Consider the following 19,290-nt stretch of genomic DNA (forward strand, 5'->3'; position numbering starts at 1 on the left):
ACTAACGGATGCAAAGGAAAGAGGTGGATTTGCCCTGCCAGACCTTAAACTTTATTATGAATCAGCAGCTTTTTGCTGGCTGAAAGAATGGCTGCTTCTTGAAAACACTGATATTTTGGATTTAGAAGGTTTTAACAATGTATTTGGATGGCATGCATATCTGTGGTATGATGTTAAAGCACATAAAGCATTTAAAAATCACATTGTCAGGAAAGCACTGTTTAATGTTTGGATAAGATACAAGGATTTATTAGAAAACAAAACTCCAAGGTGGCTGTCACCAATGGAAGCGAAAGCCTTGAAAAAACTCAATATGGAGGTCAAATGGCCGAAATATTGGGAAATTTTGGAACAAGATGGAGATAGACTGAAATTGCAGAGTTTTGAAAAACTAAAAAACAAAGTGTGAGACTGGCTTCATTATTTTCAGATAATGGAGACAATTTCTATTTGTATCCATCTTTTAAAAGCAGGACCAACAAAGAAAAATTACTGTCACTTTTCAAATACTTTGTTTCTTTTGATTGCAAGAAGCAACATTGGAGTCAATTTGTTTCCCTTTTTTTTTTTTTACTATCTGTCAAAAGACGTTCCATTCACAGTCGATGAACTTCCCCATAAATTTCTGTCTCTGACACCCCGTTCCCAGGTTTGAGACGGTGGAAAATTTATCTTTCTTTACTCTCTCTCCTGCAGGCTTAAACAGTCAAAAATCCCCCTCTTTTCTCCTGCTTCCAAGAGGGGTTTTGGTGGTGGTGAATGAAGGAAATTTAGAGCTTTATATACAACTTTCCAGACTTTAGCTTGCAAAGTTTTTGCTTCAATCTATTTACAAAAAACGGGAGGCAGACTTCCTGTTTAGAACCTTCCCGTTTCGGTGCTAAATTAAAATATTTCTTAATCCAATTTTCCGTTCTACTCACGGGTACTTGTTTAGAGTCCAATTGTCCACAGGAAAAAGTCAGCGCTCTCCAGCAACGGCTGTGCGGCTTCACTCCGTAAAAGTAGCGGTTGATTCAAAACACTGCGCCACTCACCCCACGTCGCTTCGGATCCCCGAAAAAGGGTTTCCCTGCGAGTAGGGGAGGCGCTCCTGGTGTCAGCTGAATCCCACGTTCCCAGGCTTCCTCCGCCTGGGATTTTTAAAGGGTCTCCGCCTTCGCCGCCGCGGCAAGACCCGATTTTCACGGAGCGGGTTCCTCTCGGTCAGAGGAGCTCCGCCATTGCCGATGGCGCTGACCCGGAAGTCCCTGTATAGTGTTCTCTTCCATAGAGTCTGAATACACTGCGGCCACAGAAGCGTGCAGAGAGTTGGCCTAGCTCAATCAACTAACCAAGGATCCTGTCTGCCTGATGGGAGAAAACCAGAGTTGCCTAAAGCTGTCCCAGAGCGAGAAATTCCACGCCAGGTGTTTGCGAGGCTATCCAAGATGGACTTGTGGAACTGTCTTACTGCCATGCGAAAGAGATGACTGCAGACATCCTGACGAAGCCCCTACCAAAGGAAAATTTCTGGAACCTTCGTGTCAAGCTGGGACTCTGGGTGGCTGAATAAAAATTGTGTATATAAGTGTATGTTGTATTGTATGTGGGATGTATCATCACTGATGCAGCCCAACACACCATTTCCTCTTGCCCAGAGGGGACACCCAGGAGAGTGTGGCTCCAGCCAGGAGGACTTCCTGACACACCTGGTCTGGAGGCTCCTCCCCCTGGGCGTGACCAGGTAGAGGGGCGTGGCCCCGCAGATCCTGCAAAACGCATTCTCCTCTTTTTTGCTCTCTTGCCAGCAGCGCATGGCTCATCCTCACAGAGTCTGGAAGTCACAAGGGAGAAAGTCTGAGGCTTAGATCAGACTTCTTTTCTCTGCAAATTTAACTGGAACCACAAGACAAAGCCTGCCTTTCAGATTTACTGCTGTGAACTGAATGTAAGTAAACTTTACTCTTGCTTTTGAACAAGACTGTTGTGTTGTTATTATTTTGAGGAGGGAATTAAAAGGGGAAATTTGCCAGCAACAAGCCAGACTGCATTGCTCAACTTACCATAAATGATTCCAATGAATCCATCCACTTGCTTCCAGCAAATGTGCTCTGCTCCTTGTTCACTAGTGTGAGTGAGGAGGGATAAAATTTAATCCATATATCCTCTCCTGCTTTCTTCAACATTCCCACATTTCTCCCCCTTTGGCTGATTTTTTAATTAGGATTTCTCATGCTATCTTAAAAATCATCACCATCAATTATTATTATTTATACCCTGCCCATCTGGCTGGGTTTCCCCAGCCACTCTGGATGGATTCCAACAAAATATTAAAAACACATTAAAACATCAGTCATTAAAAACTTCCCTAAACAGGGCTGCCTTCAGATGGGGGGGGGCTTTTTGCATTGCCAACGGCAATGACATCTGATGGGAGGGCATTGACCAGGGCGGGCGCCACCACCGAGAAGGCCCTCTGCCTGGTTCCCTGTAACTTGGCTTTTTGCAGGGAGGGAACTGCCAGAAGGCCCTTGGAGCTGGGATGGTTTAAAAGGCTGAGGGGGAATGGCCAGTAGCGTTTACGTGGGCGGTAGCCTTGAAACTGGCCTCTCTGTGTTCCCGGGCTTGGCTAGATGAGCCTTGGAGGTCCCTTCCAATGCTACAATTCCCTGATTCTATGGGGCCTCTGGGGAGATGGGCTTCAGCCTCAGAAGCAACTGCAATTCAGACCCAGCCGCCTTCGCCCTTCATATCCGGGGCTAAGAATGGGCGATTTATTATTAGATCCAGGAAGAGGCTTCACATTTTATCTGTGAGGACCAGACGGATCTGTGAGCAAGGAGGAGACCGGGGTGGGGGTGGGGGGAGGGGTCCCTTGGAAGGGAGCCCGGACTCCTGGGTCCTCCGAGAGGGGAGGGGAATCGGGCGGCTCAAAGTGGAGGGGGGAAGCAAGGCTTCCTGGGTCCTCTGGAGGTTAACAGTTGCCTTGCACTGTTGGCCCAATGAGCTCAGCATTGGCTACTCTGACCTCCAGCCTCTCTCCAGGGTTTCAGGGATGGTTTGGAGGCACCAGGATTCGAACCCACAACCTGCTGCATGCCAAGCAGGTGCCATAGAGCTATGGCCTTCTCCAAATTGGGGGGGGGGGGAATAGGGTTAGTTAGGACCCCTGGGATCATCATGAAAAGAATTCAGCAATGGAATAAATGGGTGAGGAGGGGGTGCCTGGGAGCCAGGACAATAGTGCCTCTGAGAATATGCAGAGTGTTCTTCACTGACTGCCTGGGATTATGGAACAGGGCTGCCAGCTGGATTTCATGGAATCCTAGAGCTGCGAAGTTGCAAGGGACTCCCGGGAATCATCCAGACCAACCCCTGACAGTGCAGGAACCACAGGCCTCCCTAAGCCTGAGCAGGTGTTGCAGGAATTTATGTCTAGGTTGGGGGGGGGGTTGCCCCTCCAGCAGATATCATGCACATGCAGCCCACTACCAAAACCAGCACAATCACTTTGTGACTTTTGTGATTTGTCCCCACAAAACACTTCATCACAGTTTCTTCCTATTTATTCAAAGGGCCTTTGCTGCACGATACCAAATGTAAGAATTCACTGATAAATGTATCTCTGTACTGGCTCACTGGGAAAACTTCAGAAATTCATCTAGACACGTGAGCTCAGCCTCTCAGCAGCCCCTCTGCCTGAGTTATAATTCCTGGCCTCCTGATACCTGAGTGCCAGACAGGTAGCCATTCCAGAAAGAACAAACCCAGATGAAGACAAAAGGGTGGGATTGACTTGGCTGGGAAACAGGGAAATGTAAATATATCTTTTGCTTCACTGGATGGGTGTTTGGTGGAGGGCAAGGGGAACCATGGGGCAGGGTCCAGGATGCTCAGATTACGGCCACCAGACCTCCCCTTTCATGATGTATGAGTGATGCAGTTTGGGGTGGTGTATCATGGGGATTAAAGGTATAGGGACCCCTGACCATTAGGTCCAGTCGTGGACAACTCTGGGGTTGCGACACTCATCTCGCTTTACTGGCCGATGGAGCCCGCATACAGCTTCCGGGTCATGTGGCCAGCATGACTAAGCCGCTTCTGGCCAACCAGAGCAGCGCATGGAAACACCGTTTACCTTCCCGCCGGAGCAGTACCTATTTATCTACTTGCACTTTGACGTGCTTTTGACCTGCTAGGTTGGCAGGAGCAGGGACCGAACAACAGGAGCTCACCCCATCGCGGGGATTTGAACCGCTGACCTTCTGATTAGCAGCTAATAAAAGTTTGGGTTCTCTTTTGTTGGGGGGTCCATCTTGTTCCACCTGGTGGCAGGTGGGAGTCCTGTCGTGACAGTCTTCAATCAAGCCTACTGGCTGCTGTTTGGCTCTGGTATTCCTGGCTGGCGTCCTTGTTTTTTCTCCAATGGAGCCCTCAGATTTCTCAGATAACACAGGTCAGGTGGGATGAGGCTGAATTAATAAATTCTTTCAGCAGGGCGAAGGACTGAGGTGCTTCTGACCTCCCAGCAGATCTACAAAGCAGCCGGCTCCTTTGACCCTTCTGGAGAAATTGGAGGTATCTGGAGGGCAGAGAGCTCAGCTTTCCTGATTCCCCTTCTTCCCCTGCCCCAGTGATCTGTCCGGCAGCAGCCATATAATCCACCGACAGGTGCAGGAAGTGAGCGGAGCTCTGAAAGCGAACATCCTTCCTTAGGTGCCCAAAGCGACCTCGAAATAACCTCAGGAAAAAGTCTGTGCTCTGGAGCCTGCCATTGAGGCGAGAGACGCCATGGGGCGAGGAGTCTGGCTGGGGGCTCTCCTCTGCTGGGGGTCCTTCTGTAAGAAAGGGATGGGGGCTTCATGGGGTGGAGGAGAGAAGAGGGTCAGGCATAAAGGGAGAGCGGAGGTTTTGCAGGGAGGGGCAGTTTTGTATCTATTTGAAGCAAGGCAGACAGCAAGGTGGGGGAATAGCAGGATTGTCCCATCGGAAGGGACCTCTGAAGGTCATCCAGCCCAACCCCCGAGAAGCAGGGAGGCCAAATTGTTTTAGGGTTAAGTTCTTGCTCTCCTGGCAACTGGCTCATATTCTGTTTTCCCTGTTTAGGGAAGCTTTTAATGTTTGATGTATTATGGTATTTTAATATTTTGTTGGAAGCCGCCCAGAGTGGCTTTATACCCCAGATGTGCAGGATATAAATTTATTATTATTATTATTATTATTATTATTATTATTATTTATTATGCCTCCACACAATTCCAAATACGAGAGCCCTCTTCAAATATTGGAAGGGCTGCTGCATGGAAGAGGGAGCAAGTTTGTTTTTCTCCTGCTCTGGAGGGCAGGACTCGAACCCGTGGCTTCGAGCTACAAGATTCTTACTAAACACCAGGAAGAACTTTCTGCGAGATGGAAGATGGCAGACTCTCCTTCCTTGGAGGTTTTTAAGCAGAGGTTGGGCGGCCGTCTGCCATGTATGATCTAGCTGAGATTCCTGCGTTTCAGGGGGTTGGGCTAGATGACCCCTTGGGAGCCCCTTCCATCTTTACAATTCTACGATCCTGTTCAATCCTCCAGGGCTGCTGGAGGCCAACGAGGACCTCCGCCTCTACAACGACCTTTTCAGCAACTACGACAAAAGTGCCCGCCCGGTGCGCAACGAGGGGGAAGTGGTGGAGGTCAGCATCAAGATGACCCTGACCAACCTCATCTCCCTGGTAAGCTGGGCTGCGTGTTCCCCTCCCCAGACCCCCCCCCCCGAGCCCCCCATCCCGCTTTTAGGGGCTGCCATCCAGAGTCACTCGGATCGCTTTCTTCCCCCTCCCTGAATTTGTCCTGTCCTCTTTTAAAGCCATCCACTTTGATGGTCTGTAGTGATCAGATGGGATTACTCTGAGGAATTATAAAATATGCATCAAGCCATTGTGTCCGTGATGAAAGCATTGCATTGACTGGGTTTGATTCATTGACAATAATTCCTGATCAAATCCCACATCCCTCTGCATCTCTGATTTCTCTACGCCTGACAGGCACATATCAGCATTCTAAACACAGGCCAGTTGCTGTTTATGACCTTTGGGGTTTCCTAACAGCATTCCTCCTTGTTTCCTATTTTATTTACTCTGGACTACTTGTTGTTATTGTTGTTTCGTCGTTTTGTCGTGTCCGCCTCTTCGTGACCCCCTGGACCAGAGCACGCCAGGCACTCCTGTCTTCCACTGCCTCCCGCAGTTTGGTCAAACTCACATTGGTAGCTTCGAGAACACTGTCCCACCATCTCGTCCTCTGTCGTCCCCTTCTCCTTGTGCCCTCCATCTTTCCCAACATCAGGGTCTTTTCCAGGCAGTCTTCTCTTCTCATGAGGTGGCCAAAGTCTTGGAGCCGCAGCTTCAGGATCTGTCCTTCCAGTGAGCACTCAGGGCTGATTTCCTTCAGAATGGAGAGGTTTGATCTTCTTGCAGTCCATGGGACTCTCAAGAGTCTCCTCCAGCACCATCATTCAAAAGCATCCATTCTTCGGAGATCAGCCTTCTTTATGGTCCAGCTCTCACTTCCATACATCACTACTGGGAAAACCAGAGCTTTAACTAGACGGACCTTTGTTGGCAAGGTGATGTCTCTGCTTTTTAAGATGCTGTCTAGGTTTGTCATTGCTTTTCTCCCAAGGAGCAGGCGTCTTTTAATTTCGTGGCTGCTGTCACCATCTGCAGTGATCGTGGAGCCCAAGAAAGTAAAATCTCTCACTGCCTCCATTTCTTCCCCTTCTGTTTGCCAGGAGGTGATGGGCCCAGTGGCCATGATCTTCGTTTTTTTGATGTTGAGCTTCAGACCATATTTTGCGCTCTCCTCTTTCACCCTCATTAAAAGGTTCTTTAATTCCTCCTCACTTTCTGCCATCAAGGTTGTGTCATCTGCATATCTGAGGTTGTTGATATTTCTTCCGGAGATCTTAATTCCGGCTTGGGATTCATCCAGCCCAGCCTTTCGCATGATGAATTCTGCATATAAGTTAAATAAGCAGGGAGACAATATACAGCCTTGCCGTACTCCTTTCCCAATTTTGAACCAATCAGTTGTTCCATATCCAGTTCTAACTGTAGCTTCTTGTCCCACATAGAGATTTCTCAGGAGACAGATGAGGTGATCAGGCACTCCCATTTCTTTAAGAACTTTCCATAGTTTGCTGTGGTCGACACAGTCAAAGGCTTTTGCATAGTCAATGAAGCAGAAGAAGATGTCTTCCTGGAACTCTCTAGCTTTCTCCATAATCCAGCACATGTTTGCAATTTGGTCTCTGGTTCCTCTGCCCCTTCGAAATCCAGCTTGCACTTCTGGGAGTTCTCGGTCCACATACTGCTTGAGCCTTCCTTGTAGAATTTTAAGCATAACCTTGCTAGCGTGTGAAATGAGTGCAATTGTGTGGTATTTGGAGCATTCTTTGGCACTGCCCTTCTTGATTGAGATGTAGACTGATCTTCTCCAATCCTCTGGCCACTGCTGAGTTTTCAAAACTTGCTGGCATATTGAGTGTAGCACCTTAACAGCATCATCGTTTAAAATTTTAAATAGTTCAGCTGGAATACCATCACTTCCACTGGCCTTGTTATTTGCAGTGCTTTCTAAGGCCCATTAGAACTGGACTACTATGCATGCTCAAATAGCTCTTCGTAGTTTTAATCTTTAACTTTGTCCCACATGGGGTTTTTGAAATCTGATTGGTTCTTACAAACCCTGTGTAAAAAGTTCTTTTGTGAATAAAATGACCTGGGCCAGAGGGTGGAGACAGATTATTATTGGCACCCCTCCCAGAGTCTTGCTGGTCAAGCCTTGTGTGTATTCTATTAACCAGAGTCCAACCCTTCCTTTGCTTTGGGAACGCCACAGTGGTCATCCCTGCCCCCTGTGGCAGGGAGTTCCACTGGTGAACGGGGGCAAACCTGATACTTAGGTTTCTGCCAGAAGGCCCCTCTCCCAGTTTATGACATAGTTATGACAAATGTATGATGTTTTACTAAGGGTGTCATGGGTAAAATGGGGAACTTATATATATATATATATAAAGGGAGTCATCTTTTGTTCGGGGATTATTTCTGCTTCTTCCATGTGGTAGTTTGAAGTTTTGTTGCAACAATAAAGATCAGGCCTATTGGCTGCTGTTTTGCTCCTGTTTTGCTGGAGTCTTTGTTTGACAATCCAGGTGAGCAGAGGCGTTTTCCTTTAACAACTCTGTGCCAGGTGAAGAAATGTTTTATTCCTTTTTTTTTAAAGCATTTTTATTGAGTTTTCTTTAACATAAATCAAACAAACAAAACATATACAGTAAAGGTCTATATTCTTATGCCCACTTATTTTTATTATGACAGTTCCCTCTGTTTTCTATGCATTACAAAATGAAATCGAAAACCTTTACCAATTTTTTTTTAATGGAAAGAGAGAACTGCAGAGTTAGAAAGGGCCCCCAGAGTCATCTAGTCCAACCCCCTGCAGGGCAGGAATTGCAGCTAAGGCCCCTGTAATAAATGAAAATCTGCCCTTATTCCCTTATGGGGGACACAAGAGCCCATATAGAGTCCTTTGCAGGTTCTCCATCGGGAGGAGAAAATAACAGAGGCCAAGCAGAGAATATTGGGAAGCAAAGCAGCTAGTAAGCCTGATCTTTATTGAACTGTTGTAACAGGGTGCCCCCTTCACAGACAGGAAAGAGGAGGAACCCCGAACAAAGGTGTGCCCGCCCCTATATAGACATTTTAAATTGCCTGCCCTGGAGCTCAAGACCACCCCCAGATACATCATGCCTACATCACAGAAAGGGCGGTCTACAACAGAAATCTGAGTGCGTTGTTTACCTCCTGTCTGGCAGGTTACCCGTTAATGCTTACTTGATTGCATACCCTGGGGAGCCTGGCCAGTCTTTTGTAATGCTTGGACTACTGCAATGTGCTCTACGTGGGGCTACCTTTGAAGGTGACCCGGAAACTACAACTAATCCAGAATGCGGCAGCTAGACTGGTGACTGGGAGTGGCCGCCGGGACCACATAACACTGGTCTTGAAAGACCTACATTGGCTCCCAGTATGTTCCCAAGCACAATTAAAAGTGTTGGTGTTGACCTTTAAAGCCCTAAACAGCCTCAAAGGCCCAGTAGACCTGAAGGAGCGTCTCCACCCCCATCGTTCTGCCCGGACGCTGAGGTCCAGCTCCGAGGGCCTTCTGGAGGTTCCCTCACTGCGAGAAGCCAAGTTACAGGGAACCAGGCGGAGGGCCTTCTCAGTGGTGGCACCCGCCCTGTGGAACGCCCTCCCACCAGATATCAAAGAGAACAACAACTACCAGACTTTTAGAAGACATCTGAAGGCAGCCCTGCTTAGGGAAGCTTTTGGTGTTTGGTGTATTGCAGTATTTTAATATTTTTTTGGAAGCCGCCCAGAGTGGCTGGGGAAGCCCAGCCAGATGGGTGGGGTATAAATAATAAATTATTATTATTATTATTAATGATAAATACTTAGTTCCTGAGCCAGGTCACAGGCTCACCCTATTCATACACAGACATACCCTTCAGACAGGATTTGTGAAGGAAAAGACAATGGGGAGGCTTTTCCATTTTCCTTGACCTTGCAGAGAAATCATTTGGTCAGTTTGGGAGTCAAAATGGTATCAGGGCTGTTTTCCTGTGCTGCTTCAGACATGTGGTCCACACATCTATGTATGCCCTTGGTTGGTACATTAATGAACATTTATATTACATTATATATAACCTTAAATGTTTTATTTCACCCCACACCCTTTTCTCTCCTCAGAACGAGAAGGAAGAGACCCTGACCACGAACGTCTGGATTACACATGTAAGTCTCGGGCTGCTTCTCCCCCTAGGCGGCAGGGGCATTGGGGGGGGGAGCAGATTCCGGCTTGACATCAGGAAGAACTTTCTGGCAGTAAAAGCCGCTGGGATGGAAGGTGGCAGCATCTCCCTCCTTGGAGGTTTTTAAGCAGAGGCTGGAGGGCTGGAGGGCCCACCTGCCACGGATGCTTCAGCTGAGATTCCTGCATCGCAGGGGGTTGGGATGGATGACCTTCGGGGACCCTCTTTTGACCCTCCAGCTCTGTGCTTCTATCATCTCAGCAATGGATCGATTACCGGCTGGAATACAAGAGCGAGGACTATGGGGGCATCCCGGTGCTTCAGGTCCCCGCAGACAATGTCTGGCTTCCAGACATCGTCCTGGAAAACAAGTGAGTCTTATTTTTCAAAATGTATTTTTATTAAAGATTTTTTTAGTTTACAAAAGTATGTGCAATCTCTCTCTCTCTCCGCTCCCCCCTCCAAGTAAGATTTTTTACAGAGCAGCTTCATTTGTTGAGACATTCAGGGAAAGGGATGGGGGTCGGGTGGCGATGTTTCTATTATACTTAATATATGTGGGGTTTTGTGTCAGCGTCGCTGGTGCACGTGCTGTGCTACTCACTTCTGTTCCTTCGAAAAACTAACCAATAAACTGAAACTGGTAAAAGGTAAAGGGACCCCTGACCATGAGGTCCAGTCGTGGCCGACTCTGGGGTTGCAGCGCTCATCTCGCTTTACTGGCTGAGGGAGCCGGCGTACAGCTTCCAGGTCATGTGGCCAGCATGACTAAGCCGCTTCTGGCGAACCAGAGCAGCGCAAGGAAACGCCGTTTACCTTCCCGGTGGAGTGGTACCTATTTATCTACTTGCACTTTGACGTGCTTTCGAACTGCTAGGTGGGCAGGAGCAGGGACCGAGCAACGGGAGCTCAGCCCATCGTGGGGATTTGAACTGCCGACCTTCTGATCTGCAAGTCCTAGGCTCTGTGGTTTAACCCACAGCGCCACCCGCATCCCAAACTGAAACTGACATGGGAGCAAATAGAAGAAGAAGCCTTCACCCCGTTATATGGCTCCCCTTTATCACACACACAGCCCAACAAGACAACGACAAAAATCCACCAACGGCATACAAATCAATATGGTTAACCTGATCTAAAACACCCACCCACCCCACTCACACATGAAAACAAAGACCACCACAGCCAAGCACAAACAAGTGAGTCTTTTTTTGGGGGGGGCTGCATTCTCGGGGGGGGGGTGCCTGAGACCCTCGGCTGCTTGCTATGAAAAGGAGATCTGGCCTGCTGCCCCCTTCCTTCTCTCTCTCTGCCCCCCTCCAGCATCGACGGGAATTTCCAGGTGGCTTACTTCTGCAACGTCCTGATCTACCCCGGGGGGTTCATCTTCTGGCTGCCCCCGGCCATCTTCCGCAGCACCTGTGCCATCGAAGTCACCTTCTTCCCCTTTGACTGGCAGAACTGCTCCCTCGTCTTCCGGTGAGAGCCTGGGGTGGGGGGTGGGGAGCCCATGGTGAGGGGTTCGAAACACACGCTTGAACCCGCGCCCAGGAAACGCTGCCAAGGACTCCAGGTCAGGGGCTGGAGAAAGGGCAGCTGCGACCTGCATCACCCGAAGATGGATTTAGCTGCGATTCCTGCATTGTACAGGGTTGGGCTGGATGACCTTTGAGAGTCCCTGTGGCGTGTGAAAAACAGAGCAGTCAAATACAACACATTCCTAGAGTGGACATAAAAAGGGGGTGTCTGGGACAAACTTCCTCTACATGTGACCAGAGGTGGGTGTGTGACCTCACCTGTGCAGGTAACGAAACAACCCAGTGGGGACAGACATCTCTCTATATATGTAACAAATACTATGGGCAATATGGACAGATGCAAAATATATAGATTATGAAATAATATACGGTTGAAAATGTTGACAATTAGGACCCAGGGAGGGGATGGGGAAGTCTTGAGATTCAGAGATATCTCCCCATAGGGATATAGTCAATTCTGTATCCAGGGCAGCTGTCTACCAGCTCCATCTGGTACGCAGGATGAGACCCTCCCTGCCTGTGGACTGCCTCGCCAGAGTGGTGCATGCTCTGGTTATCTCCCGCTTGGACTACTGCAATGCGCTCTACGTGGGGCTACCTTGGAAGGTGACCCAGAAACTGCAATTAATCCAGAATGCGGTAGCCAGACTGGGGACTGGGAGACCATATAACACCAGTCCTGAAAGACCTACAGTGGCTCCCAGGACGTTTCCAAGCACAATTCAAAGGGTTGGTGCTGACCTTGAAAGCCCTAAACGGCCTCAAAGGCCCAGTATCCCCGAAGGAGCGTCTCCACCCCCATCGTTCTACCCGGACACGGAGGTCCAGCTCCGAGGGCCTTCTGGCGGTTCCTTCCCTGCGAGAAGCGAGGTTGCAGGGAACCAGGCGGAGGGCCTTCTTGGTGGTGGCGCCCGCCCTGTGGAATGCCCTCCCATCAGATGTCAAGGAAATAAACAACTTTCTGACTTTCAGAAGACATCTGAAGGCAGCCCTGTTCAGGGAAGTTTTTAATGTTTGAGGCATTACTGTATTTTCGGTCTTTGTGGAAGCCGCCCAGAGTGGCTGGGGAAACCCAGCCAGATGGGCAGGGTACAAATAGTAAATTATTATTATTATCATCATCATCATCATCATCATCATTATTATACAACCTTATATTTACACACATATACAAACTTATATTTGTAAAATCATATAAAAACAATCTTCAAATAAGAATAAGAATACAGTAAGCTCATGCAAGACGCCACGAAAGCGCAGCTTAGCCCTTGATCCCTCGCCAGGTCCCAATCGTACAACGCCAGAGAAGTGGTGCTTACATTTGGAGGCGACGACGAGACCGGGGACCCCGTGGAGAATATTGTGATTGACCCAGAGGCTTTCACAGGTAGGGGACCGGCGTCAGCCTTGGAAGGGGGTGGGGGGACAACCCTGGAGGGGGGCAGCGAGTCCAGACCTGAAGACCCCCCACCCTGCTTTCCGTCCTGGAGAGACGCTGGAGACATCGCTTGCCCCCCAACCCACCCTCTGCCTCTCTCAGCCCCACTGCCATGCCCCCTTCTGTCTCCCCCCAGAGAATGGGGAGTGGGCCATTCAGCACCGGCCGGCTCGCAAGGTCCTGGCCCCCGTCTCCGGGGTAGAGGCCCCCGGCTTCTCGGAGGTGCGCTACTACCTGATCATCCAGCGCAAGCCCCTCTTCTACATCATCAACATCATCATCCCCTGTGTCCTCATCTCCTCCCTGGTGGTCCTGGTCTACTTCCTGCCTGCGGAATGTGAGTCGTCCCCCCTGGGGAGGGAAGGGGGGCAGGGCAGGGGAGGAGAGAGTTGGAAGGGACCCCCAAAGGCCATCCAGTCCAGCCCCACGAAATACAGGAATCGCGGCTGAAAGAATAACTTCTCCAGCCTCTGCTTAAGGAAGCAGTCGAATGGCTCCTATCCTCAGAACGTTCTTCCAAATGTTTAGTTGGAATCTCTTTCCTGGCAACTTGAAGCCATGGGTTCGAGTCCTACCCTGTGGAGCAGCAGAAAACAAGCTTGCTCCATCCTTAATAATACAGTGGTACCTCGGGTTACAGACGCTTCAGGTTACGGACTCCGCTAACCCAGAAATAGTACCTTGGGTTAAGAACTTTGCTTCAGGATGAGAACAGAAATTGTGCTCTGGTGGCACAGCAGCAGCAGGAGGCTCCATTAGCTAAAGCGGTGCTTCAGGTTAAGAACAGTTTCAGGTTAAGAACAGACCTCCGGAACGAATTAAGTACTTAACCCGAGGTACCACCATAATAATAATTATAATAATAATAATAATTATTTATTTATATCCCGCCCTTCCCAGCTGAAGCCAGGCTCAGAGCGGCCAACAACAGTAAAAATAACACCGTTTACATAAAATCACAATCAATTAATTAAAATACATTCTACAATCAATTCATTCTAAAATCAATTCAAAATCAAATTAATGGCAACCATTGGGCTGTGCCTTGGCCAAAGGCCTGGTGGAACAGCTCTGTCTTGCAGGCCCTGCGGAAAGATGTCAAGTCCCACAAGGCCCTAGTCTCTTGGGACAGAGCGTTCCACCAGATCGGGGCCACGGCCGAAAAGGCCCTGGCTCTGGTTGAGGCCAGCCTAACCTCCCTGTGGCCCGGGATCTCCATGGGGCAGACCTTGAGCTATTTGAAGACGGCTCTCATCTCTCCTCTCAGTCTCCTCTTCTCCAGGCTAAACATAGCCAGGTCTTTCAACCGTTCCTCATCAGGCTTGGTTTCCAGACACCTTGATCATCTCAGTCACACCTCCCAGCTGGTCAATATCCCCTTTAAACTGCGGCGCCCAAAATTGGACGCAGGACTCCCAGCGGGGTCTCCCCAAGGCAGAAGAGAGCAGGACTTTTCCTTCTCTTGATCGGAACACAAGACTTCCGCTGACGCAGCCTAGGATCGCATTCGCCTTTTTTGCTGCTTCCTCACACCGCTTGCTGACCCCTGCCTTCTTCCCAGGCAGCTGGAGGCCAGAAAATCACCGTCAGTATCTCTGTCCTGCTGGCCCAAACTGTCTTCTTGTTCCTCATCGCCCAGAAGGTTCCGGAGACCTCGCTCAGCGTCCCCCTGATCGGAAAGTGAGTCGTCCCCCCTGGCCAGCAGAGCTAGGACTCCTGGCTTCTCGGGAGAGTGTTTGCCCATATGTGGGGAGCAGGGCGGGAATTTGTGTCATGGAGAGGCGGCAACTAGACCTAGTGGGGTGGATTATGGAGGGGAGGGGGCTCAGGATGGCCTGGAAGCCCCACAACAGAGACCCACACCCTGGGAAGGGCCGTAGCTCCGCTTTGCAAGCAGAAAGCCCCCGATTCCTCCATGTGGACTAGGATCTTGCATTGCTTTTAGGGGAAGGGCTCAGCGGGAGAGCCCCCCCCTGCCTTGCATGCAGAAGGCGCGAGATTCGAACCCCACGCCACACCTCCAGCTGGGGCTGGAGGGAGAAAGACCCTCTGCCTAAAACCCTGGGCAGTCGCTGATGCTGCCGGCCCGTGTCGACAACACTAGCTTAAATCAAGTTTCCTGCGTCCTTCTGCCGGGCAGGTACCTGCTGTTTGTGATGGTGGTGGCCACCCTGATCGTCACAAATTGCGTCATCGTCCTCAACGTCTCCCTGCGCAGCCCCAGCACCCACGCCATGTCGCAGCGGCTCAAGCACGTGAGGCTGGGGGGCAGCTGGGGGGGGGGCAGCTTCTGCCATTTGCCCAAGAAGGCCAGTGAAGCCAGCCTCACTCAGATCGGGGCCACTCCTGCCCAAACCAAGCCCGTGCAAGGGCATTTATAAAGTTTTATTTTGGGGGGGGGGGTCCTGCCAAAAAGTCCCCAATTGGGAAAGGCTCAGGATTTCTCAACTGGAACCCCTGCAGGCTCTGGTCCCCAACTTTCGTCTCTGGGGTTGGGGACTCTGGAGTCGTTCCCAGACCGGCTGTTGTAATTTGAACCCAGGACATCCTGCTTAGAGGAAACATGAAAACTATTCGGCTTTCCAAAAAGCAGCGTGCTTCTTCGACAAACCGAGCTCAGTGTCATCCAGCCACGAAAACGATAGCTGGTTTGAGTTCCTCGCAGCCCAAAACATCATCATTATTATTATTATTATTTATTATTATTTATACCCTGCCCATCTGGTTGGGTCTCCCCAGCCACGCTGGGTGGCTTCCAACAAAATATTATGTTGTATTATTTTACTGTTATTAGCCGCTCTGAGCCCAGCTTTGGCTGGGGAGGGCGGAATATAAATAAAATATTATTATTATTATTATTATTATTATTATTATTATTATTAAAATACAGTGGTCTCTTAAACATTAAGTTTCCCTAAACAGGGCTGCCTTCCTGGGAAAAAATGGCAAGAATTAATCCCCACCCCCACCCCCCAAAAAAAGTTTACAGGATGGTTGTGGTTGAATTTGGAACGGACAGGTCCAGACAGGTCCTAAAAGAAGGTGCTTTTCGAACTGCCCCCCGTCTCCTGTCTCCCCCCATCCCAGGTCTTCTTGGAGCTCCTTCCACGCTACCTGGGCTCCAGCTTGGAGCCAGCGGAAGAAGACCCCTGGGACGCCCCCCGCCCTCGACGGCGCAGCTCCTTCGGGGTGATCCTGAAGGCGGAGGAGTATATCTTGAAGAAGCCGCGAAGCGAGATCCTCTTTGAGCGCCAGGGAAAGCGCCACGGGCTCCAGAGGGTGCCGGGATACAGCACGGCTTGTGAGTCTCCCCCCCCCCGGGGGGGGGAAATCTGGGGGTCACGGGTGGGCAGGAAGGGGACAAAGGGCTGCTGGTGGAGACGCTCCAGCTCTCCTAGAATCACACAAGGGGACCTCAAGGGTCATCTAGTCCAACCCGCCCCAGGGATCTCTGTTAAAGCATCCCCGACAGGTCCCCCCCCCGGCAGATTATGTTTAAAAGCCCCCAAGGAAGGAGAGTCCTGGGAAATCCGTTTCTCTGTCGAATGGCTCTTACCGTCAAAAAGTTAGTTTAGTTGGAATCACTAGAAGCCATGGGTTCGAGTCCTCCCCTCCAGAGCAGCAGGCTTGCTCCCTCTTCATTTATTTATTTTCCCCAATAAATTTTTATTATTTTCTTTACACAATCATTCTTACAGTACATTAATCAACATATAAACTTTTTTCGCTCTGCCGAGCTTGCAACTTCCCTCCTTCCCTTCAGCTGGTATCCCTTTATCAAACCCAGTTGCGTATTTTAACTTTTTACATCTTAACTACATCGTAGGGATTACATCAGTCCTGCTAGTGTCTTTAAATTTTCACAATTATCCTTTAAGTATACAATAAATTTACTCCAATTGTCCTGGGATTTCTGATTGTCTGGATCCCGAACCCTGCCAGTCAGTTTAGCTAACTCTGCACATTCCATCATTTTCGCATTCATCCTTAAAGTCACAGTTATCCTTGTCCCATAGCTTGTATGTCAGTTTTGCCAGTTCTGCAGAGTCCATCAATTTTTCTTGCCATGATTCCTTAGTTGGAATTTCTGCAGACTTCCATCCTTGTGCTATTAGGACTCTCGCGGTCATTGTCACATACATGAAGATGTTTTTTTCAGTTTTTCTGGCAGGTCTTTCCCTACAATCCCTAATGGAAATGCTTCTGGTTTTTTAACAAATGTTAAGTGGAACATTTTCTTCAATTCATTATATATCATTTCCCAAATTTTTTTTAATTGCATTACAATCCCGCCACATATGATAAAATGTCCTATTATTAATCCTTTCCTCCCGCATCTTTGATGGTAATCCAAATTCCATTGTGTCCAGAATTCAGCCTTAAACTACGAGGTGAATGTTGTCAACCGAGTGTGCAACATCTTTCTTTGCCGAAGGAGGAGTTGTGAGATATGTGCATGAGTGTGCAAATTTGTGCGTCGCCAAGTTTGGCAAGCTCTTAAGGTTTTATTCCTCTCCCCCCCCCCGCAGACGGCCTGGACGTGGGGGGGACCTGCACCCTCTACAAGAACCTGGCTAGCCTGGCACCCGAAATCAAGGAGTGTGTGGACGCCTGCAACTTCATTGCTGAGAGCACCAGGGAACAGAGCGCCAACAGTGCGGTGAGACCCCATCTTTCCTCCAACCCCCCCCGCCTCCCGGACGTTGTTGGGAGAGGACCTGGGAGAGACCAGGGTTCAAATCCCGCCACTTGCTTGGCCAGGGAGGCCGTTACACGTGACCTTGGCCCAGTCGCTGCCTCCCGAACTCACTTTCCTTGCAGGGTTTTTGTGAGAATAGCAGGGGGGGGGGTTGGGGTAACCCTATGCAAAGTGCTTTTTTTCTTCTAAAAAATATGTTTGGGATTGGGGTGGCAACTCCCATCTCTTGCAGGGAAGCAATTAGTGCCAGCACCTTCCGTCAAGAGTTTGGGTGTAACCTTCGACGCCTCCCTTTCCATGGAGGTGCAGGTTGCAGCCGCAGCAAAGGTGGCATTTCCCCCTCTCTGCCGTATTAAGCAGTTGGTCCCTTACCTTTCCTGCCCTGACCTGGCTGCAGTGATCCACCACTGCACTGTAAACGTAAAGGGACCCCTAACCATTAGGTCCAGTTGTGACTGACTCTGGGGTTGCGGCGCTCATCTCGCTTTATTGGCCGAGGGATCCGGCGTCCAGCTTCCGGGTCATGTGACCAGCAGGACTAAGCTGCTTCTGGCGAACCAGAAAACGTCGTTTACCTTCCCGCCGGAGCGGTACCTCTTTATCTACTTGCACTTTGACGTGCTTTTGAACTGCTAGGTGGGCAGGAGCAGGGACCGAGCAACGGGAGCTCACCCCGTCATTGCGGGGATTCGAACCGCTGACCTTCCTATCGGCAGGCCCTAGGCTCTGTGGTTTAACCCACAGCGCCACCCGTGTCCCTATTAGGGGATTGGAGGCCCCCCCCCGAATGTCTCTCCTGCCCGCCACCCCACCTTCGTGGCCTGCCCCCCTCCACAGGGAGAGCTCTGACCCCTACACTTGCTGCTCTCTCCCTGCAGGAGATGGAAAACTGGGTGCTGATCGGGAAAGTGATTGACAAGATGTGCTTCTGGGCGGCCATGGCCCTCTTCGCCATTGGCACCCTCGCCATCTTCGCCATGGGGCAACTCAACGCCGTGCCAAGCAACCCCTTCCCGGGAGAGGAGCTCCAGGAGTAGGAGCACTGCGCATGAATCAGCCTGGGGTGTATGTGGCACAGGGAGCTCCTCTCTGTGGTTTCGGTGGGACCTCTGGGGTCTCCAAGCTGCTTGACCTGAGTTTTGTGTCCTGCTCTCCAGCAAGCAGGTCTGAACAGGAGGGTTTTCTGAGGATCTCGGAAGGTCTGCCCTCACCAAACCCAGATGGAGACATGATGAGCTGTCTCTGCAAAGCAGACCCGGTTGTGTGTGATTACAAAGTCTGCGCATGTTTGCAGAGGCCCGATAAAAGATAATGTGACGAGTGTTCTGCTATTTTGAAACACACACACACACACACACACACACACACACACACCCTTTCTGAGCTGGCCTCTGCAACGTCCTGGCAAATGCCTCATGTGTCCTGTCTTTCCATCTACGGCCACCTCTGGATAGAATCCTAGAATTGGAAGGGGCCCCTAGGGGTCATCCAGCCCAACCCCGTGCAACGCAGGAATCGCACCTCAAGCACCATTGACAGGTGTCCATCCAGCGTCTCTTCAAAAACCTCCAAGGTCATCTGTTTCAATGTCAAACAGCTCTTGCAATCAGAAAGTCCTTCCTTGTGTTTCATAGTAATCTCCTTTCTTGTTATTTGAAGCCATGTGTTCGAGTCCTGCCCTCCAGAGCAGCAGAAAACAAGCTTGTTCCCTCTTCTATTTCCTCCCAGTCTCCTCTTTCACAGGCTAAACATCCCCAGATCCTTCAACCGTTCC

General features: G+C 49.8%; 1 protein-coding gene across 4 annotated transcripts in view; it reads left to right on the plus strand.

The window, feature by feature from the left end:
* Window positions 1-18,834, plus strand: part of CHRNE (cholinergic receptor nicotinic epsilon subunit) — a 143,923-nt gene extending 125,089 nt beyond the window's left edge. For 2 of the 4 annotated variants that reach the window (XM_080979801.1, XM_080979802.1), the window contains exons 2-12: window positions 5,560-5,699; window positions 9,780-9,824; window positions 10,103-10,212; window positions 11,165-11,320; window positions 12,663-12,766; window positions 12,954-13,154; window positions 14,383-14,497; window positions 14,958-15,072; window positions 15,905-16,118; window positions 17,347-17,477; window positions 18,395-18,834. In XM_080979801.1, the coding sequence (XP_080835927.1) occupies window positions 5,673-5,699; window positions 9,780-9,824; window positions 10,103-10,212; window positions 11,165-11,320; window positions 12,663-12,766; window positions 12,954-13,154; window positions 14,383-14,497; window positions 14,958-15,072; window positions 15,905-16,118; window positions 17,347-17,477; window positions 18,395-18,553 (1,377 nt within the window). In that variant the 5' untranslated portion in view covers window positions 5,560-5,672 and the 3' untranslated portion in view covers window positions 18,554-18,834. Of the gene's footprint in view, window positions 1-544; window positions 1,931-4,592; window positions 4,823-5,559; window positions 5,700-9,779; window positions 9,825-10,102; window positions 10,213-11,164; window positions 11,321-12,662; window positions 12,767-12,953; window positions 13,155-14,382; window positions 14,498-14,957; window positions 15,073-15,904; window positions 16,119-17,346; window positions 17,478-18,394 lie in introns of those variants that run through there. The other 2 variants (XM_080979803.1, XM_080979800.1) reach the window with 2 other exon arrangements.
* The last annotated feature ends 456 nt before the right edge of the window (window positions 18,835-19,290 follow it).

Source organism: Podarcis pityusensis (genome assembly GCF_964106645.2).
Source record: "Podarcis pityusensis genome assembly, chromosome: 13".
NCBI lineage: Eukaryota > Metazoa > Chordata > Lepidosauria > Squamata > Lacertidae > Podarcis > Podarcis pityusensis.